The 23546-nt window shown below is 42.9% G+C and overlaps 1 protein-coding gene across 3 annotated transcripts; it reads right to left on the reverse strand.

The window, feature by feature from the left end:
• Positions 1-41: 41 nt before the first annotated feature.
• Positions 42-22421, reverse strand: LOC116601353. Of its 3 annotated transcripts, XM_048728233.1 has the most exons (20): positions 22170-22421; positions 20339-20516; positions 17768-18764; positions 15844-17551; positions 15220-15383; positions 14276-14523; positions 13851-13964; positions 13121-13220; positions 11148-12458; positions 10716-10781; positions 9387-9557; positions 8512-8603; positions 8157-8286; positions 7788-7894; positions 7418-7513; positions 6903-7092; positions 4487-4570; positions 3860-4094; positions 3019-3202; positions 42-1379 (listed from the first exon to the last, which is right to left on the reverse strand). In XM_048728233.1, the coding sequence occupies exons 3-20, from the start codon at positions 18759-18761 to the stop codon at positions 1242-1244; spliced, it is 6132 nt and encodes a 2043-aa protein (XP_048584190.1). In that variant the 5' UTR covers positions 18762-18764; positions 20339-20516; positions 22170-22421; the 3' UTR covers positions 42-1241. The 3 variants fall into 3 exon arrangements, with proteins under 3 accessions (XP_048584190.1, XP_048584191.1, XP_048584189.1); XM_048728234.1 differs by lacking the exon at positions 20339-20516 and having other exon boundaries at positions 15844-17512; positions 17807-18764; XM_048728232.1 differs by lacking the exon at positions 20339-20516.
• Between the last annotated feature and the right edge of the window lie 1125 nt (positions 22422-23546).

The following is a 23546-nucleotide window of genomic DNA, read 5'->3' on the forward strand; positions in this document are numbered from 1 at the left end:
AGAACAAGTAATAATGAACGCGGTATCTAAAACCTCGTCTGTTGTGTTATACAAACTGTTTATTTGTGAAAAGGACGCGCTAATCACGAGATATCTCCTATTGATGGCAATGTCGCCCCTAAAGACCGTTTTCGATATGATCGCACAATATCGCACATGATCGCAGGCGATCGTGTACGATTGTATGGAAACTCACCCTGCGATCATATGGGAACCGCTTTGCGATGGGGTTGCGATCGTACGGTCAAATAAGCCTCTATCTTGTGCGATCATATGGAAACAAGCCTTTAGGAATGACAATAACGCACTAGCCTGCGAGCCGGCTCTCCTGTGTGTTTTCGGGGTTTCGGGAATCCTGTGGGGAGCTAACAGGAATCCCGAAACCCCCAAAACCGAAATTTCCGAATTAACCCACTGGAGAGCCGGCTCGCAGGCTAATATCGCACCGAATGAATAGCCCTGTTGTTACGCATGACTATTATGTTGAAAACTGCTGTCCTGACATGATTTTTGTGTTTGTGCTTCAAAGCTAAGTACTTTGTATACCACTTTGATCACTATTCTAGAAAAATACGTCTGATTTGCGTCAATCCCATGTCAATAAGTAAAATGACGTATCATTTAATTGTAAGCGCGAAGTCTAAGCTAAGCAGCACATTTTTCGGTAGTGACAAGTGATTAGCTGAAGTGATTCGGGAGTGATCAGCTGTAGTTTTGTTAAAGCTATGTGAGCATGTCGTCATAGCAAAAGAGGTCAAACCTGGAAGACCAATGACGTAGAAAAGCTGTCATGACGTCATTTCTTATCTTAGTAATTTTCCCACATCATGTGGAGTAGATGCTATTATTACATCATATTATTGCAAGTATGACGTCACAGCTTATTTGTCACACCATAAAATACATGGTTCTTCTGATGGTCTCCTCGACCAGTTACCCAGTAACCATGACGTCATTTAAGTGAGAGTGACGTCAAAGCTCAGCCCTACGAAAGTTTTGTCACATTCACTAGTCGTGACGTAACATTACACCAATAGCTACAAAGACGTCACTTTTATTGAGCGTGACGACAAAGCTCAGCCCTACGAAAGTTTTGTCACATCCACTATCCGTGACGTTAAATGCTACAACGACGTCATTTCTTTTCAATGGTGACGTCACAGCTAATTGGCCACACCTACTATCGACGTCATTAGCTACCGTACCACTGACAACAAGAGACGTCATTAGCTACCGTGACGTCATTCCTTCGTGAGCGTGACGTCAAAGCTCAGCCCTATGTTGGTGTTGTAGAGCTCTGGTAGTCGCACGCTGCTGAGGGACATCTGCAATGATCTGATTAGGGCAACAGGCTGATTTCCGGGACCCACAGACCATTTCTAAGATGAAGAAGAACATTGAAGTATTGTAAAGTAAAATTGAAGAAATGCAACAAGTTCGATGGCGAAGATAACTCAAGGGGAGGGGGTGGGGATGGGGGTCGGGGTGGCTTATAGCCTGCGTATAGCAAGCGCAAAGGGCTGGGAAAAATGAGGGATACTTCCCGCGCCTGGAGAAAAGGACGGAGCAAATGCAATCCTTCTCTTTCCCTAGCGCGCACCTCGTCTCCTCTTTTCTTTCCCAATCTTTTGGGTTTGCTACGCGGGCAAGGTGGCTCATAATGGTTGGTTATCAGGATGTCATGGGGGATTGTAATGGTTGGTACGTAAGATGTCCTTCAGACGGTTACTGCTACGGCGATTGTAATAATAATGGCTAAAAAAAGGTTACACCCGGGAATATATAATTAGTGGAATCACGTGGCCCATTTAGTTAGTGCGTCAGCATATGGGGCCTCTCACCACAGGGGGCCCAGTGTGTTAGTGCGTCAGCGTATGGGGCCTCTCACCACAGGTGACCCAGTGTGTTAGCGCGTCAGCGTATGGGGCCTCTCACCTCTGCTGAAACGGGTTCGATTCCCGGTCGAGACATGGATAGTATCTTTCTGTTTCTCGGCCCTGAATTTGACTTGTTGAACGTAAGTAGAAGCTTGTGTTCCTCAATTCTCAAGGAATTGACGTTCTTAATACATAATAGGATTTTAAATGTGAGGCGCTTAGAACCTGGTTTGTATAAGCGCTATATAAATGCTATATTTATTTTATATTTATTTATTTATACACTGCTTTGGTAGATGATGACGACGATGATGACATAATGGTGATAAGGATGATATTGATACGTAAGAGTAAATAATAGATGGTGATAATATTGATGACGATTGTTATGATCATGTTACGCTTATATGATATGGTTGATGAAAGTGATTGTGATACGTATGATGATGATCATAATGACTGATGATTAGATTTGGACAATAGTCGGGATAAATTGTGTGGTAATCACGGTAATAATAATAATAGTGATAATAAAGATTTTATTTATTTATTTATTCGTTTATTTATTTATTTATTTATTTATTTATTTATTTATTTATTTATTTATTTATTTATTTATTTATTTATTCATAAGGCTTCTACTATTACAACATATATTGAAATAGCGGTAAGGTTGACACAACAGAGCACGGCTCCAACTCAAGTGTAATACTTTACAATAAAAAAAAAAATGGACACAACGACAGCAACAAATGAAGGAAAATATGAAGAAAAAGCAATTAAAAAAACCCTCTACTATTATGAAGGTGATGGTGATGACTATGATAGGGTGCCGTTGGTAGATATGATTAATTCATTGATGTCCATGACAATGTCGTTGATGATAAAGAAAGTTATCATCATTAACATTAGCGTTATGATTAGTGTTAGTGATAAGTTATTATTAGCGTTATGATTAGTTTTATAATAATATGCTTGCCTGTACTTATGGTGACGATGACGAACATGATGTTGTTATTGATGACGCTGACGATAATAAATATTTTTTGTGTGTGATAATGATGGTGTTGATGATAATGATGACGATGATGACTGAGGTGTTGATGATGATGGTAATGATAAGGGGAACACCACTCCACACCTTGTACCCCGAGTCGACTGCCACTCGTAGCTGAATCTTCATCACTTCGCCTGGCTTCATCCGCTCCGACTGCTGCATAAGAGGCTGCACGCATGCGCGTTGGATACGACCCTCAATGGTGGATAGCAAGTTTCCGACATTCACCTGGACAGCCTTAGTCAGTTTATCCAGCTCCGACTTGAACCTGGAGGCAGAGCGGAAAGGAGAAGAAAGCAAGAAAGGTATTGGACTCGTGATAAAAAAGACAAATTCAAATGAATAAGAGAAAAAAAGAAGAAAAGAAGAAGAGAAAAAGAGAAAAAGAAGAATAAATGTAATAAGAAGAAGTAAGGCAAAAAGAACAGGCAGAGAAGAATGAAGAAAAAGTTGAAGGAAGTAAAATCTAAAAGAATAAAAAGTCAGAATAATAATAAAAAGACGAAGTAGGGAAGTACCGTAAATGATCTAATAAACGCCCCCTATCTAATGATAAATAAACGCCCCCCCCCCCCTCTACACTCCCTCCCAAAAACAAGCGACATAGCAAATCAGGAATTCCGGTAATTTATATAAAATTAAATTGCCTTCTTGCTTAATCTGGGCTTGGCCTCTACTGGGTGAGATTTTCTCAATGTCAAGAAACGCTTGCCACACAGGCTATAATCAAACTTGATTAGAACCCCACTTGGATTTGTTATATTGTTTTAGTTTGTAAAGAACGCCCCTCTCTAATAAACGCCTGCTATCTATTATACGCCCACCCCCCACACCCCCTTGAGCCATCGAAATTTAATAAACGCCCAGGGGCGGGGGAGTTTATTAGATCATTTACGATCGGAGGAGGAGGGTGTAGTGGCTCTACCCAGCATGCTTGATATCAATGTTCAAGGTGCCCGACGTCGGCGGTTTAGTGGTGTTGGTGACAGGCGAGTCTTCGCTTGATGGCTGGAGATACGGGATTTCATCCTCAATCCACTGCAACTCAAAATTGCTAACTTCGCAGGCGTCTCCGAGGTGGAAAAAGCAATTTGAGCGCTCGTACAGACTTTGACGGATTTTTGCAGTCGCAGTTTTGTTAAGATACACCAGTGCTCCATCTAAGGTAAAATGATACATTCAACACGTGGAGCAAGCACCAGTGAGCTTTGCAATTACAATAAAGACTCCAAAAAAAAGGAGTAACAATCATTCAAAGGGGGTGTGTTTTGTCGTACCTATTGCTAAATATTTGGAAGACATCCTATGAAACAAAACTGTAAAATGAGAGTTTATCATGGTGCAGAGGGGGGGGGGGAATGAACCCCTGACGCCCAACCCCCCCTTACTACGATATTGGATTCCTGTTAGAAGGGCAAACGTAAGAGTAATGAGTAACACTAGTATTTAGGTCTTCCAATTTCCGTCCAATTTCCACGACATCTTCAACAACAAGCAAATGCACATTGTTGTGTTTTGAGAGATTTTCTGACAACAACCAAAGCAACCTTACCATCGACCACTTTCCCTCCAAAGTTCATGTGTCCCGAGTCATCAACGCCCAGATATAATATGACAAAGCCAAGACCTGTTGACTCTAGAACACAAAAAAAAAACATTATAATACACAGGGATCCCAAGCCCAGGGTTTGTGCGTTTAGAGTATACATCCCCATTTAGCTTTAGTTGCGGGGTTTTCCCGAAGTTTGAAGTGGCTAATGCAGGGAAAAAGGTGTGATGTAAATTTTGCCTCCAAAATTCAGGTTTTTCAAAAAGCTGCTAGGCAAAACCTGACATTTTGCGTAGATCGATTTCCAATTTCGGAAGTATCTCACTTTCCAAGCACTTTCCCGCAAACAGAACAAAGGGAAGCTAGATAATGTAAAACTTAGTTAGATTATGAACCACTGAATATAACCAGTCAAGTTTCAATGAATCGGTAATCCCGTTTTTTAGCATAATTGCTAACCAAGAGGATTTCGGTCAATAATTTCAATAATTTTATTTGCATTTTACTTATTTTTATAATCATGGATTATTGAAGTAGTGAAGTAGTCGAACCAATATAATGGACATAAACTATACACGATTCTACCGAATACAGACAGACTCAGTCAACAATAACAACATTAAGACCACTCGGCGTTCTCGTTTTCTATGGCTATCCACCTCGTTGACTATCTATTGACTCATAGAAAACTCGAACTCGTAGTCTAATTAAATATATTATTATCATCGTCGTCGTCGTCGTCGTCGTTGTTGTTGTTGTTATTGTTATTATTATTATTAATTTGAAGGTAGTATGTGAGTGGATTTAAGCCTAGCAAGCAAGTGGTCCTACTTGTCACGCACAAGCCTAGCAAGCAAGTGGTCCTACTTGTCACGCTCAAGCCTAGCAAGCAAGTGGTCCTACTTGTCACGCTCAAGCCTAGCAAGCAAGTGGTCCTACTTGTCACGCTCAAGCCTAGCAAGCAAGTGGTCTAACCTGTCACGCAGTCTTGGTTAACAAACGCTCAAGCCAAGCAAACAAGTGGTCTCACTTGTCACGCTCAAGCCTAGCAAGCAAGTGTTCTCACTTGTCACGCTCAAGCCGAGCAAGCAAGTGGTCTTACTTGTCACGCTCAAGCCTAGCAAGCAAGTGGTCCTACTTGTCACGCACAAGCCTAGCAAGCAAGTGGTCTCACTTGTCACGCTCAAGCCTAGCAAACAAGTGGTCCTACTTGTCACGCTCAAGCCTAGCAAGCAAGTGGTCCTACTTGTCACGCTCAAGCCTAGCAAGCAAGTGGTCCTACTTGTCACGCTCAAGCCGAGCAAGCAAGTGGTCTTACTTGTCACGCTCAAGCCTAGCAAGCAAGTGGTCCTACTTGTCACGCTCAAGCCTAGCAAGCAAGTGGTCCTACTTGTCACGCTCAAGCCTAGCAAGCAAATGGTCAAGCTTGTCACGCTCAAGCCTAGCAAGCAAGTGGTCCTACTTGTCACGCACAAGCCTAGCAAGCAAGTGGTCCTACTTGTCACGCTCAAGCCTAGCAAGCAAATGGTCTAACCTGTCACGCTCAAGCCTAGCAAACAAGTGGTCCTACTTGTCACGCTCAAGCCAAGCAAGCAAGTGGTCCTACTTGTCACGCTCAAGCCTAGCAAACAAGTGGTCCTACTTGTCACGCTCAAGCCTAGCAAGCAAGTGGTCCTACTTGTCACGCTCAAGCCAAGCAAGCAAGTGGTCCTACTTGTCACGCTCAAGCCTAGCAAGCAAGTGGTCCTACTTGTCACGCTCAAGCCAAGCAAGCAAGTGGTCCTACTTGTCACGCTCAAGCCTAGCAAACAAGTGGTCCTACTTGTCACGCTCAAGCCTAGCAAGCAAATGGTCTAACTTGTCACGCTCAAGCCTAGCAAGCAAATGGTCCTACTTGTCACGCTCAAGCCTAGCAAGCAAATGGTCTAACCTGTCACGCAGTCTTGGTTAACAAACGCTCAAGCCTAGCAAGCAAGTGGTCCTACTTGTCACGCTCAAGCCTAGCAAGCAAGTGGTCTTACTTGTCACTCTCAAGCCTAGCAAGCAAATGGTCTAACCTGTCACGCAGTCTTGGTTAACAAACGCGCAAGCCTAGCAAGCAAGTGGTCCTACTTGTCATGCAGTCTCGGTTAACAAACGCTCAAGCCAAGCAAGCAAGTGGTCTTACTTGTCACGCTCAAGCCTAGCAAACAAGTGGTCTTACTTGTCACGCTCAAGCCTAGCAAGCAACAGGTCTTACTTGTCACGCACAAGCCTAGCAAGCAAGTGGTCCTACTTGTCACGCTCAAGCCTAGCAAGCAAGTGGTCTAACTTGTCACGCTCAAGCCTAGCAAACAAGTGGTCCTACTTGTCACGCTCAAGCCTAGCAAGCAAGTGGTCCTACTTGTCACGCTCAAGCCTAGCAAGCAAGTGGTCTAACCTGTCACGCAGTCTTGTGAAGCAGCAGGGTTGATGAAAAGACTGACAGACTTGGCAAATAATACTTCCTTGGTACGAACGGCCTGGTGAAACACCTTGTGTCCGGCACTCCGGACATTGACGTCGGACAGGATGGGGATGGTCGACGAGTGGTTCGACTTCACGATTAACCGGTCGAATAAGCTAACGATCTACAGAGTAACCAGAAAAAGACAAAGAAAAACTTAAAGGGGAAGTTGGACGCTTAAAGAAGGCCAATCGCGCCGCCATGTTATGCTCCCGCTCAATGGCGAGTCGCACAAAGCATCCATCCGGCTAATTCAAGCAAGTAACCAAGATATGTTCAATCAAATATTGTCAATAAAATATCAGACTTCATTCGTAGATAGTTATTTTAAAGTTTCCTTGCAAATATTTTTGTTTCAATGATAAACAATAACAAAGAAGTGGGTGAGTGTGTAACGGAACAACGTGAAAGATTCTGTATTTTTTGTTGCAGCCAGGCGGCATAGTTACCGTAGTTTGTGCTTTGGTCGGCACTTGCAAAAGGAGTTTGCTACCATCCTGCACGATAGAGAGGCCTGGAATAAGAGCCTCTGGAACTCGGTTTTTCTGTGAAAAAATAAAAATAAGTAAATAAACACCCGCATATAAGAACATTTGACAACCTAAAATTCCCAAATAAGAACCTGTTTTTATTTAGCCTTTATTTTGTAGATTCTCAATTTAAGAAATGAACACACGACTCTCTATTGGAGTTATTTAAATTTTAATCTCTCAATTTGTTATACCCATTTTCAATACGCGTTCTACATATAGAAGGGATTCCGCTTTCTGTGTCGATTTACAGGTATATCGTAGCAGTGGTTGGCTTAAGGTTACTTACAAGGTACTTGTTCATTGCTAATGACGTTTTGTAATATACATCATCTGGATCGGTCCCGTCATACACTGCGGCTCTATCGCGATTGTTGACAACAGGAAAAGGATAATCTGAGAAGAGGAAGAATATATTGGTTAATAGTCTTAATATCACCATCAACACCTCAGTTATTATCGTCATCACTATCATCGCCGCAGCCGCCACCACCATCACCATTACCACCATCGCCATCGCCATCACCATTACCACCATCGCCATCGCCATCACCATTACCACCATCGCCATCGCCATTACCACCATCACCATCACCATTACCACCATCACCCATGCAAGAAACCATGTGGCGATTCAGATATAAATTGTTATGCTCACGTCTGGTCTCCTGGCCAATGCGTAAGAGAAGCCTTGTAGGCGTGTACATGGCGTACATCAGCTCAAGCTTCTTCACGAGTACCCCGTACAGGAATGGAGAGCGGGAATCTCCAATTGCCGCAGGCTTGGTCTGTAAGTAATGAGCATATAGAATAAGAAGCTAGAAGGCCTGGCGAGTGACAGTAGTATTGTAGCTCACAGTTTCTCTCTCACACAGCACACCGTATAGAAGGGACAGCGAGCACCTGCAACTGGTCATTAGGACGCGTAGCCAGAACTTGAGAAGAGGGGGGGGGGACGCAGGCAAAATTATATGCGAGTATATTATGCGATTTTTAAATCACATGCATCGTACCGTTAGATGATCTGAAACAAATAAAACCGCGACGTTGGAGTTGAAGAATGCATCATTGAACGCTAGGTAGTTGCCATGGTTGAAAACGTTTCCTTGTAAAATAATAAAAAGTAAACGGATAAGAACAGAATACATCGTTATCATTTTCATTATCATCGTCATCATTTTCGTGGTCATCATCGTCATCATCACAATCGTTTACCCCCTCATTTCCATCCACCTCTTGTACACCAGGAAAAAAGTATTTTTTTATTAGAACAGAATACATCTTTTTTTTTTAATCATAATTGCCATCGTCATTATCACCATAATAATTCTCATCATCACAATCATTATGGCCATAGTCACCTTTTTTCAATAATCGTCAATTTTGGTATTGAACACTGCATTCCCAACCTGTTTTCTTCGCACCAGGAAGATGCTTGCCCTACCTTACTTGTCTAAAGTCAAGATCATTATTATCACCATCATCATCAAAATAATCAATTTTAGTATAATCATGGCCCATCCATTTCTTGGCCATTCTCTCAAAAAGAGGGTTGCCCATCCTTGTTTAATCTCAAGACCATTACCACCACCATCATCAAAATAATCTATTTTAGTATAATTCATAACCTATCCGTTTTCTCCTAGGAATTCGTATTCTCCTAGAAAGGCTTGCTCTTCCTTTCTTGTCTAAACTCAAAATCATTATCACAATTTCCCACGCATTCTCTCCAAAAGAGGCTTGCACTGCTCTACCTTGCTTAACTAAACTTAGATCATTATCAACATCATCACCAAAATAATGATTGATGTATAAACTATAACCCATCCAAATTCTTAACCCATCCGTTTCCCACGCATTCTACCCAAAAGAGTTTTGCTCTAGCTACCTTGCTTGGTTAAACTCAAGATCGCAATGAAGACCCTGAGCACGATGTCGGGGAAGAGCTCCTCACGAGGTTTCACTTGGATCAAGATCACTATCTCATTTTGACCATGCTTGATCAGACCTTGGCTCCGATAGCACCAGACCGACTGAGCGACACCGCTACTGTCAGGCACTGTACAAAAGAACAAATATCTCAGTCATTACCGTATACATTGATAGATATCATAAGATCGATAGCACCAGACCGACTGAGCAACACCGCTACTGTCAGGCACTGTACAAAAGAACAAATATCTCAGTCATAAGTATACATTGATAGATATCATAAGATCGATAGCACCAGACCGACTGAGCGACACCGCTACTGTCAGGCACTGTACAAAAGAACAAATATCTCAGTCATTAGTATACATTGATAGATATCATAAGATCGATAGCACCAGACCGACTGAGCGACAACCCTACTGTCAGGCACTGTACAAAAGAACAAATATCTCAGTCATAAGTAGCCTGCGAACAGACTCTCTATGTGCTGCTTTGGAGTTTAAACCTTTTGAGTGTTCAGGAGCCCTGTGGAGCGCGGTTTCATGGGATTTCTCCTAAGCGTCCACAACAAACTCACTCGGCCCACATACTAGCGCCCACATACTAGCGCCCGTACCCAAGGGGGGACCCCCCCACACACACAACGGTCGAAGGTCCACTTTCGGATCATAATAGGCGTGCTATTTGTAGACAAAACTATAAAGAACAAGCTAGTTCACTCTGGCTTGTAGCCAAACCCGACAATAAGCGTCCTGTGGACTCATAAAAAAAATCCATCTATGTTCTTTCGGGGGTGGTCAGATTTTTATCAGAGAACTCCTCCCCCCCCCCCATCCTCGCCCGGAAAAATTAGTTTTTTTTTCGGATTCCGCACCCTCCCAAGAAAAATCCTTGGTACGGGCCTGTGTGTGCAGGCTAATTCATAAGCATACATTGGTAGCTTCAGTTAACTCGGTCATTATCCAGTTTGATTATCATTCACAGATTAAGCACTATTCTCTTCACTATCTAGTCGTAGTACAAAGAGCTGAGACTTTAGGTCAACGGTGCCAGCCTGCGTCGGATGCATCGACTTGCAAAATGCTTATTGGTTTTATTAGTCCAAGGAGCAAACGAATAACAGCCTAACCCTGCCGTTCTTACTGGGTTTTCCGGCGTGGAATATCCAAAGAGGTAACCCACTCCAAAAATTTTTGGGTTAGCTCGTCCCAGACTGCATAGTTCCTTATGGTCCACAGGTAACCCGATCAGAACACCAGGAACTTGGTCAGAGCTGATTACTTACTTGCTGCCTTTTTTACAAACACAAGTAGGTCCGGATCCAACTGCAAGGCGACTCCAAAAGGATTTTCTGCAATTTCGTAAAACGCCAAACTTTATCAGTAAATAAAAAAGAACATACAGGCAACTGGTAATTCGTCAGAAGACTTCACTGGATGAGCTCTAAGAAAGGTTCAATAGACATTCTCTTATAAGCTTACGAGTGTCAGTTGGTGTTCCACACAGTTTATTCTCGGCTCATTTTGGTGGATTGCTCTCGTTACATCAATTATTTTATTTTATTAGCGTCGTTATCATATTATTATTTTTTCCAGCAATTCCTATGTGTACTGAATCGTTATTAAATTTCCAATTTGGTCACAATGGGCAGTATATAATGAAACTGAGCCTCTAAATTGATCACTGATTGTACAACGTTCAGAACGTTCTGACCAACCTTTCAGTTCTCTTGCCATGTTCTTTTTCTTGTCGCATAGAACTCCATCCATTCTACCCCCTCTCCACGTCACGCTCCGTCCCGAGGGTCGCAGAGGGAGCTTTAACTGACCTGGCGATGGTGGACGTTTGCTGGTCACCTTAGAGGGTGTCACTGGAACAGACTTCTTTTGATTAACATCAGAACGAGACAGTTTGGTCGGATTAGAAAATAGGTGTGACTGGATGTCTGACTTTGTTTCAGAAGTCTTCAAATTAGTTGTGTCCACAGTAAAACTTGGTAAAGGTGCTTTAACGTTGGAGGGCTTATCTTTATCAGAGCCAGGAAATTCATCTGTTAAAGATCTTCCTGGCAGTGTCTGTGGGTTATCTGTCGCTACGCCCAAGGTCTGCGCATTCGAAACTACCACATTCCAGGGAGAGGACTGAGTTGACTCCAACTTTCCCGGAACTGATTGCGTAGGCCCTGGATTGTATGCAACAGGGATCTGTACGACCCTTCCAGTTCCTGGATCGGTGAAGGCAATCATGGAGCCGGGGGTGTTATTCGGTTTGGAAGGCACAAATACAAAATGACCAGGTAGGGAATGATCCGTGGCAGAGATCATTGTGTTGGCGAGAGCAAGAGATTCGGGCTCCGACGTGTTCAACATGGGAGACATTCCTGGAGCACTAGACTGTGAGGCTCCTGACTTGTAAGGAATAGTGGTGTTGGTATTGTAGCTTGGAAGGTTCTCGCTGCTACTAGAGTTTCCTTGTATCTCTTGACTAGTCAAACCAGGATTGTAGTGTCTGCTAACATTAGAAGAATTTCCTGGTTCCTTGTACTTTTGGAGTCGCGACTGTGGCTCGACACATTGTCCTGGAAGCGATTGACTGGATGTGTAAGCTGGAGGTTGCTGACTTGTGCTACCTGTCGGTCCTGGAAACCCATAGATTTGTGACTGGACGTTGATGGGTTGTCCAGGAGGGGGGTTGCTATACAAGGTTTGCTGACTTGTACTTCCTGTTGAGTTTCTGTGGACTTGTGACTGGTAAGTATTTGATTCTCCAGGAAGGGAATGTGCAGCACCAACAACATTTGCCCGTTTTCCTGTTCTAGAAAGCTCTTTTGGCTGTTTTGAAGCGGCTTTTTGCTGATCGAAGAGCTCCTGCACCACAGATGTTCGTTCAGTACTTTGTGATGACCCAGGTTGCCTTTGATTGTAACCTGACAGGCTGCTGGTTATTGGTGGAGATCTGTTGTTTATAGCGGAAAAAGGAGGCGAAGGACCTGCACTGCTTGACTTCCGTAAGCTCCGTTCCTTCAATACTGAAAAACAATTATAGAGAAGAATATCTAGTTGAGTAGCAATTGGCAAAGTTCAACAACTCTCCTGATTGCTATCTCGAAATCCACTTTTTCTCGGATCTACCTGTTTCTCTGTTTGTGTGTATTTCATTCTTTCTTAGCTTTAGTCTGTCTGTCTGTATGGCTATCAGCCTTTCCGACTCTCGATTAGCATGTCCGCTGTCTGACTATCAGCCTGTCTGTCCGTCTTTTAGCATGTCCGCTGTCTGACTATCAGCCTGTCTGTCTGTCTATTAGCATGTCCGCTGTCTGACTATCAGCCAGTCTGTCTGTCTATTAGCATGTCCGCTGTCTGACTATCAGCCTGTCTGTCTGTCTTTTAGCATGTCCGCTGTCTGACTATCAGCCTGTCTGTCTGTCTATTAGCATGTCCGCTGTCTGGCTATCAGCCTGTCTGTCTGTCTATTAGCATGTCTGTCTGTCTGGCTATCAGCCTGTCTGTCTGTCTGTCTATTAGCATTTCCGCTGTCTGACTATCAGCCTGTCTGTCTGTCTATTAGCATGTCTGTCTGTCTGGCTATCAGCCTTTCTGTCTACCAATGAGTCTACATAACATGATCTAAGACCCATAAGGTATGATACCTCTTTCAGGTCGGTTTAGATGATCTAAGACTAATACGTACTGTTTCTGATCTGGATCGTGCAAAGGGCGCAGATACGGGATATCTTGTATTGCAGATATGCCAAACGTGCCAACTGATTACAACAGTTACTGCAAAAGATCTGGAATATAACATAAAAGATAGTAAGGAATTACCCACAGAGCTTTAGGCCTCGAAATTATTGAAGAGCACGATACAGAGACATTAAGAAAATATTGGGGTGGCACGTGCCCCCAGTGCCCCACCCATGCCCCCAGTGCCCCACCCCCTGCTACGGGTTTTATCAAGTCATGTATGTTTCTAGTCATCTATGGATTTCCCTCAGGACTGGATATTTTTAAATTCGTTTACTTATTATTTCTCTATTATTCTAATATTTCTATCGTCAGGGCCTACAGAGCAAATCCTTTCCTAATGGCCTACAACAAGCATTTTTCTGTAAAGTTTACTGGAACTATACCACAAAAAAGTTTGTTATCGAGCATACACGAACACATTTGTCATTACATTTATTAGTGCCATGAAGGTAAAAAGATTAGCTCTTATTCTAGGCCAGGAGAACAAGATCTTTGTTTTCAGGGATGGGATCTTAGGTACCAGGAATGGGAACGGAAGCAGCAGCCTAGAGGACGGGACAAGAGCTACTGTAGACTCAGACCCCTTCCCCTTTTTTTTAGAAAACTGAAAATAGATGTTTAAAAATAGAGTTTACAATATGTTCTAAAGCTCCTTCTACACTCGTTTCCCTTACCCGGCCGCATGCTCTGCAATGGTGACGTCGCCTCACAATGGTGAACTTTTGGCAACAATGGGCGCAGTTGTCAACGTGTTCATCCGGGACCCACAGCGGAGCAACCTGGCCTGGCTAAAGGATGAAAGCACATTGTGGTTAACCTTTACAGCGTTTTAAACGTTGACGTTTCTTAGTAACTTGGTTGCCAGAGTTTGATTCTAGCACTTACCCCCAATTACCCGCTTACGCGAGATAATCTTTTATTGAGAAATTTGGCAATTGGGTAAAATGTGCCGAACTGGGCAGTTTTCCCAAATTTCAACTCCTTTACCATTTGAGTAGTTTTACTAATATTTTTTTTAAGCAATTGCTCACTGTAAAACTTGAAAAATGATCATGTGCTATGGCACTAAGACTTATTTAAGACAAATATTACAACTTACCAAAGGACGCTTGTTCTGTTGCGTTTGTTTCGTAGTCGTCGAACTTGGAAGAGTTGGTTCGCTGGGGGTTGTACAAGGGCTCGGCGTCGTCCTGACTGTGGGGGAGGTACTCGGGGAGGACGTCACGAGAGGAGTGGGGATACTGACAGTTGACACTGAGGATCCCATATCATACCCACCTGTCGCGAGTGGGGTTGCTGATGTAAGGGTGACGTTGATACAGCTTGGGATTGGTGTTGTTTCTGTGGCTAAAAGAAAGTACTGTTACATAGAAGCGAGTAGGAGCCTCGGTGAGGCAGTTGGCAGATAATTTCTCTTAAAGTATGTCAACCACTATTGTTTAAAATTGAAAATACAGTGGTTAATTTGTAAGAAAACAAAAATTAACTATCCGCGATTAAAGTTTGATACTTTATCAATGATATTGGATTGAAAGTTTCTGAGTAACTTGCTCGAATAAGCCGATGGAAATAGATTCTTTGAGTCTCTCAGTATTGTATGGGGGCATAAAATGGTGGCATAATTGATCCTTTTTAAGTGCCTGTGCCTCTCATTTCCCGAGCTCAATTGTCCTTCATTTTCTACAAACACACACACACAATAATTTTGATCTGGAGCTATGTTCTGTGTTCTGTGTGCCTGAGGAGGCGTCTCCATGTCTTTGTATTAAACTCATTGTCGTCTCTAACCCCCTTCATAATTTAGCATTCCAGCTGCAGAGAAGTGATAAGCTCCCAAAATGATTTATTTATTTAATGTAGGCAAGATGGCTAGGGCAAGATATTTTAACTACAGTTATCAACATTTTTACACATGCTAAGCTATTTTGAGTATTCTGGAAAACCTTAGCTACTGCTCCACCGCCCTCTTAAGCCTCCTTCAATCAGACTATGAATTGCATGTTCGAAATCCATTGGCCAATCAGAAGGACGTAAACCACTTACTGTGTGTCCAGCCTGCGTGGTCTAAGTCGACAGCGATTGGAGCTTCAAAGAATGTTACCATGGCATCGCTAGCGATTCGCTCACGTGGTTGACTTGAGGGCAGTTCAGGGCTCGGTGGGGGCTCAGAATCATCATTTTGCACGAAGTCCTCAAGTGTACATTCCCTAAAAGGTAGGAAATGACAATTCTAAGACAACTAGAAATAAGAAATAGGGCATATTTGACCTTTAAACACATGGCTAAGTTCCACAAGTGATTCTTGTGATTAGTAAGAGCAAGTTGCCTTTTGGTGAGCATATAAAAGCAAACTTTAACGCTAGCCCATGACAGGACCATAGCAGGGAGTGGGGTACTGGGGGCATGTGCCCCCGCAATATTTAGAAAAATGTAAGGAAATGACAAGTAGGGGCGTGGCTGTGCCCCCCAAAATGTTTTTGTTCTGTGCCCCCGTTAATCTTACGTGGCCTGTTACGGCTCTGCATGACACAATCTGATAACCATTAAGAATGACTGAAGTCAGTCCGGTGTGACGTAATTATGTTATGTAAAGTTAATTCAAGCTATAGAAAAAACATTTATAGTTACATTTACATTTTACAAGATCGCAATCGTTACTTCACTAACCTTAAGTACTGATCCTCATAAGACCATGTGGATGCCATCCTTAGGTCAAACTGTACATCATCTGCATCACTCATGGCCTTAGCTACGCCCTCTTTATCAGACGCTCGCATGGACTTTGGAATTGTACAGAAATCTGTGCGTGGTAGATCTTCATTGGAATCTGACTCAAACGGATTTGAGTATTTTCTTGTTTTTGGTCTGGCACCAGGATACCCTAGCTCGTCATCATTACCAGGAGGATCAGAAGAGAATGGATTGGAGTACTTTATTCTTAGCTGTGGCCTTGCTTCGGACAATGAGTCACGTGACTCAATAACCACTCTTCCAGAGGCATCAGAAGTATGAACATTTTTGCATTCTTCTGAATGCATCATGGACCGAACAAATATCGCCTTCCCATCATCCTCACGTTGCACTTTATTTCTTTCCCGTGATAACTCTCTTTGCTTTTCATGAACCGCGTCATCCTGTATTCCATCCATTATTAAATCTCTTTCCTTTCCAATCTCAAAATGATCTTGCATTTCATCCCTGCTCTCTAAAACGACTGTCTCATTTTGCATTCCATCCCTGCTCTCTGTTACATCTTTTTTCTTCTCATTACCAAAGTCATCTTGCAATCCCTTCCTTTCCTTTGCTATGTTTGTTCTCTTTTCATTGCCAAGATCACTTTGCACATTGGGGAGTTCACCATTTTCGTCCAAGGGTAAGGAAAGCATGATGGGAACTTCCCCATGCCCAAATGCACTCAGCCCTTTGGAACGTTGTCCCCCTTGCTTCTTGATCTGATCAGGAGTAACCGGATGTAAAAGAAGAACTGGTCTCCCGCCTTGCATGATTACCTTTGGCTGGTAGTAGACTGTTGGAGATGCTGACAACTGATCTGGTGAATCAGGGTACTGTTCGATAACGCTATGCATTGTGCCATCTGGCAATATAGCGGCTGAGTTGAGGGTGCATGGCTCTGCGCCTGCTATTTCTCCTGATGTTAGAGTCGAAGTTCCAATCAAGCTTGTCATGGTTTTGAGACTGTGAGCATTAGCTGGCTTTTGTGTCGATGAGCTGAATGGGGTGTTTGAAGGTACTCCACATGGTGGGAAGGACGAGGATGAGGCTGCTGATGAGGATAAGGAAGCTGAATGATTGGACATTGAAATGGGAGTCCCTTCTCCAGATATTCGAGCTTCAAGTGCATTTTCCTCCTGGAACTCTTGTGTCTCACTTTCAGGTGGTTTACAAGATGATGAAGTAAAGGTGGCTGATGGTTTTGGTGGATACAAAATAACATCACTACCGCCACTCTTAGCGATTGCACCATCATCACCAGTATCACCATCATTCCCACCTTCATATTCACTGCCAATAGCAACACTTTCATCACCATCGTTACCGCCAATAGCAACACTTTCATCACCATCGTTACCGCCAATAGCAACACTTTCATCACCATCGTCAGCAACAATAGCATCACCAGCATCACCATGGTTACCGCCAATAGTACCACCATCGTTACAGCCAATAGCACCACCATTGTCAACACTTATAGCGTAACCATCCTCAATGCCAATAGCAACACTTTCAATAGCATCACCATCCTCAATGCCAATAGCAACACTTTCAATAGCATCACCATCCTCGCTGCCAATAGCAACACTTTCAATAGCATCACCATCCTCAATGCCAATAGCAACACTTTCAATAGCATCACCATCCTCAATGCCAATAGCAACACTTTCATCACCATCGTCAGCAACAATAGCATCACCAGCATCACCATGGTTACCGCCAATAGTACCACCATCGTTACAGCCAATAGCACCACCATTGTCAACACTTATAGCGTAACCATCCTCAATGCCAATAGCAACACTTTCAATAGCATCACCATCCTCAATGCCAATAGCAACACTTTCAATAGCATCACCATCCTCGCTGCCAATAGCAACACTTTCAATAGCATCACCATCCTCAATGCCAATAGCAACACTTTCATCACCATCGTTACCGCCAATAGCAACACTTTCATCACCATCGTCACCAACAATAGCATCACCAGCATCACCATCGTCAGCAACAATAGCATCACCAGCATCACCATGGTTACCGCCAATAGTACCACCATGGTTACCGCCAATAGCACCACCACCGTCACAGCCAATAGCGTCACCATTGTCAACACTAATAGCGTAACCATCCTCACTGCCAATAGCAACACTTTCATCACCAACAGCAACAGCAGTAGCACCTCTACAATCACCCCTGTCACCGCGAATAGCAGCACTATCATCACCGTCAGTATTGCCAATAGCACCTCTACTTCCTTCATCCTCACCACCGATATCATCATCAGCAGTAATATAATCACCACTTTCATCACTACCAATAACAACACTAGCATCACCATTTGCAACAATACCACCACCACAATAACCACCACTAGCACCAACACTATCATTGCCACCACCACCATCACCACTATCGTCACCGCCACCACTATCGTCACCGCCACCACTATCATCACTACTATCATCACCACCATCACTGACCTCACCATTACTACCACCACCACCACCATGACCATTCTCTAGATTCTCTAGCTTCTTCTTTGAAAGCTCATCTTGCATTTTGTTCTGTTTATCTGGGTCAGCAGATTCATCAATAACGGCTGGTCTCTGGCCTGATGAATGCCTGCTTTGTAATGGGAGTGTGTCGGCAGAGGCAGATGGGGTGGCAAACGGATCATGACTAGCCACCAGTATTGAATGCACTAGTGATTTACATTCCTCAGGGCTTTTGTCTTTCATGGCCTGAGCCATGGTAAAAAAAAGCCTTAGGGTTTCGGGAGGAATATCTTGTGATATACTGTGTAACAGTTTGCTTTGGTCCTCATCAGGTGCAGTGGATGTGTTGTTCTCCATGATCTTAAAGGATAATAAGAGCTATCAGTTCAGAATTTATTTCATAATGAAGCTACAAGCTATGGCTATACTCATATCAACCCTCTCCCTCATCCCTTATAGCTATGGCTACACTCAAATCAACCCTCTCCCTCATCCCTGCTAGCTATGGCTATACTTAAATAAACCTCCTCCCTCATCCCTTCTAGCTATGGCTACACTCATATCAACCCCCTCCCTCATCCCTGCTAGCTATGACTATACTCATATCAACCTCCTCCCTCATCCCTGCTAGCTATGACTATACTCATATCAACCTCCTTCCCCATCCCTGCTAGCTATGACTATACTCATATCAACCTCCTTCCCCATCAATGCTAGCTATGGCTATACTCATATCAACCCACTCCTTCATCCCTGCTAGCTATGGCCACACTCATATCAACCTCCTTCCCCATCCCTGCTAGCTATGGCTACACCCCCTCCCTCATCCCTGCTAGCTATGGCTACACTCATATCAACCCCCTCCCTCATCCCTGCTAGCTATGGCTATACTCATATCAACCCCCTCCCTCATCCCTGCTAGCTATGGCTACACTCATATCAACCCCCTCCCTCATCCCTGCTAGCTATGGCTATACTCATATCAACCCCCTCCCTCATCCCTGCTAGCTATGGCTATACTCATATCAACCCCCTCCCTCATCCCTGCTTGCTATGGCCACACTTAAATTAACCCCCTCCCTCATCCCTTTTAGCTATGGCTATACTCATATCAACCCCCTCCCTCATCCCTTTTAGCTATGGCTATACTCATATCAACCCCCTCCCTCATCCCTTTTAGCTATGGCTATACTCATATCAACCCCCTCCCTCATCCCTGCTAGCTATGGCTATACTCATATCAACCCCCTCCCTCATCCCTGCTAGCTATGGCTATACTCATATCAACCCCCTCCCTCATCCCTTTTAGCTATGGCTATACTCATATCAACCCCCTCCCTCATCCCTGCTAGCTATGGCTATACTCGTATCAACCCCCTCCCTCATCCCTGCCAGCTATGGCTATACTCATATCAACCCCCTCCCTCATCCCTGCTAGCTATGGCTACACTCATATAAACCCCTTCCCTCATCCCTGCTAGGTGCTATACTCATATCAACCTCCTCCCATTTACAATGTGTATTTGCCTGTGGTGAGGCTAACACCAGAATATCATAGGGAAATTCCCAGAAAAAAAAGATTGGAGATTTGCAATTTGGTCTCACAGTATAGGTGTTTTAAATTGTGAAAATCAGTCTGGTATGCAATGAGCCGATGACCGATGATGATTGTATAAAATTGTGGCTTTTTTAGTATCTTTTTGCAGTTGGCATACACAAGGTTTTTCATTATATGCCCCAATACACTTCTTCCATATGCTCTTTTGGGTGCACATTTCAGGACCATACACAGGATTTTTCTTGGGGGGGTGTGGAATCCAAAAAGTGGACCTTATTTTTCGGGGGGGGGGGGGGGGTCATTTCTCAGATAAAAATCTGACCACCCCCTGAAAGAACAAAGAGGGATTTTTTATGCATTTGCACAGGGAGCTCACCTCTACGGTTTGAATAAAGTTAGAGTTGTTTTTTTAGCTTTGGTTTGTTGATTATTTTTGGTGTGTGTGCGTTTGTCTCTTTTGTCTACTTTTTCGGCGCCCGGTGATTTCTGGCGCTCTCTCATTGGTTAGCGGTCTAACGGCCGTCTCGTCTGCGAAATGGCTTCCGTGACCCTACCTAGTAAAAAGAGAGAAGGGATGAAACTCTTTTTACCCGCCCTAGAAAACACGCCAGAAAAATATCTTTAGCTCAAATTCATCGGCCCAAAATTCGTACAGCTATAGAACAAAAATGTCTTTTTAAGCTTGTCATGTTAAAAAATTAATAAATACGTTCTCATGTCCACAATAATGCAGCTCGCAAACCTTTCATTCTCTGGCTCTATTCTGCCATTTCATGCGAGGCAGAGGTGAAGAAGTAGATGCATCAAAGAACCTTTTACTTCTGTTTGCATAATAATAAACAAATCGTGCCAGCCCTTTGCTTGTTTCACTCGCACTGAGACAAGCGGGAAAAACTCTTAATCAATGAAAAATATGTTAGTCTTACACTGCCATTTTAAAAAATTTTGCCGGTTCTATTGCCGTTGAGTTTTTGTAAGGTGACGTCACGCTTTAAAACCACTTCCGCTTATTTCACTTCAGTCCACCTTAGCTCATGACACTAGCGGCAGAAACTTTAGCGAGAGTTTCATCCCTTGTCTCTTTTTACTAGGTATGTGGTGACAAGGAAGCCATTTCGCAGTCAAGACAGCTGTTAGACTGCTAACCAATGAAGAAGCGCCAGAAAGCACCGTGCGCCGAAAAAAATAGACAAAGATAACGCACACACACACTAAAAATAATCAACAACACAAAGCTAAAAAAAACAACTTTAACTTTATTCAAACTGTAGAGGTGAGCTCCCTTTGCAGCATCTCCACCGGTCATTTCTTTTGTCAGATTTGGGTACATTCCAGAGTGATCGAGCTTATGCTTTATAGTTTTGTCTACAAATAGCACATCTATTCAGGACCAAAAGTGGGGGGGGGTGCATTGTGGGGGGGAGGTGCGTTGTGGGGGGGGGAGGTGCGTTGTGGGGGGGAGGGTGCGTTTGCATCCCCTGCATCCCCCCCTAGGTACAGGCCTGCATTTAGATGAGGTGCTTAATCAGGGGAGGTGCTTATTTGAGGGAGGCATTTATTCTAGCAATTACGGGAATGATGAAAATGGTCAACTTTGATTGGTTTCATGCTGTAGGCAATCTATAAGACTTTTAGACTTTCCTCTTTTCTAACGAATAGATCTAACTGCTTTAACACAAACCTAAAAATCCTCGTCCTATTTTGGCTGGGGTTATTTGTTCATCATTAGTAGGGCATTGTGTTTGTCATAACAACTGCACTGTTAAACTACATCCCATGTTTTACTAAATCAATACCTGCTTGCCAATGGTTACGTTTTGATTTTATAATAATGTAAATAAAGTCTAATCAAAGGCTGGCTAGAGATAAGGATTCAATCAAGCTTGAATAATTTCTTAGTAAAAACAAGAACAAAACTTTAACACAAGATCAGCTGGAAAAATAACTTAATTTCGATTATTATTTTGACTAAACGTTTAATATTTACTAGCAAGACAAAAATAGGAATGTTATTTCGACAAATAGCGATTGTTTAGAACACTACACGCGTACATAACTCAGAGGCCGTCAGAGGAGCCCCACTAGGACAGCGAAACCCCGTGTAAGGTTTCAACTCTCGAAAATTATCATAAAAAATGCCTTTCAATTCGCTAAATCAAATACAAATAACGCAACGGGTTTTTTGTTTAGTTATTGTAATTACTCACGGTGAGATTGAGGAGTGAAGTCGTGTTTTTCTTCCAAGAGCTAGCTTTATTCCGTCGTAGTCGCCATGTTGATCTTGTTTTCTGAGAATTGGGTTTACTCTGGGGGGAGGGGACAGTAGTTTTGGATTTTCCTTTATTATTTTTAGTCCAGTCAATCTATGAATTTTAGGGGGTCGAAGTCAAACTAATTGCAAAAGAATTTCTGCGACCGTAGATTGATAGATCTTAGTGCCCTTACTAACATATTAAAAATTCCAAAAAATTCCTCGGGGCAAACATGCTTAAAATTAAGGGCCAATTTTCAGCGTTTTACCACAGGGTACCCGCGTCGCGTAAAATTATAAAAATGTTAAATAAAAATGAATTTGTTATGTTTTGAGTTTTAAAAATGCAAACACTAGTTAGTAAGAAGCGAACACTTTGTTTTTATGTATGATTTGAAAAGTCTCAGATTAAACAGCGATAGAATAAAAAATTAAAACAACAATCAAGTCGATTCCTGTGTGGCGAGGTTGATAATCGTTTAGTCACATCAAGCACTGCAAGTTCATCGGGTTTCTCTCCAAATTTGTCGATATTTTCATGCTTTTTTTGTGCTTAATTGTGGTAGCAGTTGTTATAGAGGCTGACAGGGATTTAAGGTAAGCAATCAGAAAAAAATAATGATGTTTTATTCGCTTTATGAAATCGTTTCATTCACTACACATCGCGAGTGACAATCGCACACGAGCCAATATCGAGCTCGAGTGATCTACGAGACACAAGCCAATTGTAAATAGTCTTATTTTCTAGTTTGTCTACATTTTTTAACCGTTATCAAAGCCATGATAGTTCTTTTCGAAAACTTGTTCCGTTAATTCAAACATCGAGAGTGGAATTTCTTTTAAAATTGTGTTTTTTGTTTCCAAAAGGAATCATGTAGAAGTAAAGAGGTATCCCCCACCACGCGCCGTTATGGCGTGCTGCTTTTGCAACAGGCCTATAGATGTAGTCATTGCGGTGGCACTGACGGAAAAGGGCTGCAAGACAATTAATGAGATAAGCGATTGCCTGGAAAGTAGTAATATCCATGTTACCTCTGGTCAACGTGTGCACGTCAAATGTCGCCTTGACTATACACGGAGACCAGCAGCAAACAAAAGTGTCGACGAAAACAAGAATCCGACAGTAGCAGCACGTCGATCTGGCAGCCCGATATTTAATTTTAAGGAGCACTGCCTCTTTTGTGGTAAACCGGCAAAGTACAATCACCGAAAACGTGGCTCGGATGTCTATCCCGTGCGAACCAGTGATTTTCAACATCGCATATTGCACATCTGCAATACCAGAGAAGATGATTGGGGAAAGATAGTCCTCAGTCGGATAGAGTTCGCGAGA

The sequence above is a fragment of the Nematostella vectensis genome, chromosome 5 (genome assembly GCF_932526225.1).
Source record: "Nematostella vectensis chromosome 5, jaNemVect1.1, whole genome shotgun sequence".
Lineage (NCBI taxonomy): Eukaryota > Metazoa > Cnidaria > Anthozoa > Actiniaria > Edwardsiidae > Nematostella > Nematostella vectensis.

Excerpts from the sequence above, each read along its gene's own strand:
- LOC116601353 (XM_048728232.1), bottom strand. The coding sequence starts at position 18,761 with ATGGAGAACAACACATCCACTGCACCTGATGAGGACCAAAGCAAACTG. Across the intron at positions 7,895-8,156 it reads CATTGGCCAGGAGACCAGAC|ATTATCCTTTTCCTGTTGTC; the intron begins GTGAGCATAACA and ends TCCTCTTCTCAG. Across the intron at positions 4,095-4,486 it reads TGGAGGGAAAGTGGTCGATG|ATGGAGCACTGGTGTATCTT; the intron begins GTAAGGTTGCTT and ends ATTTTACCTTAG.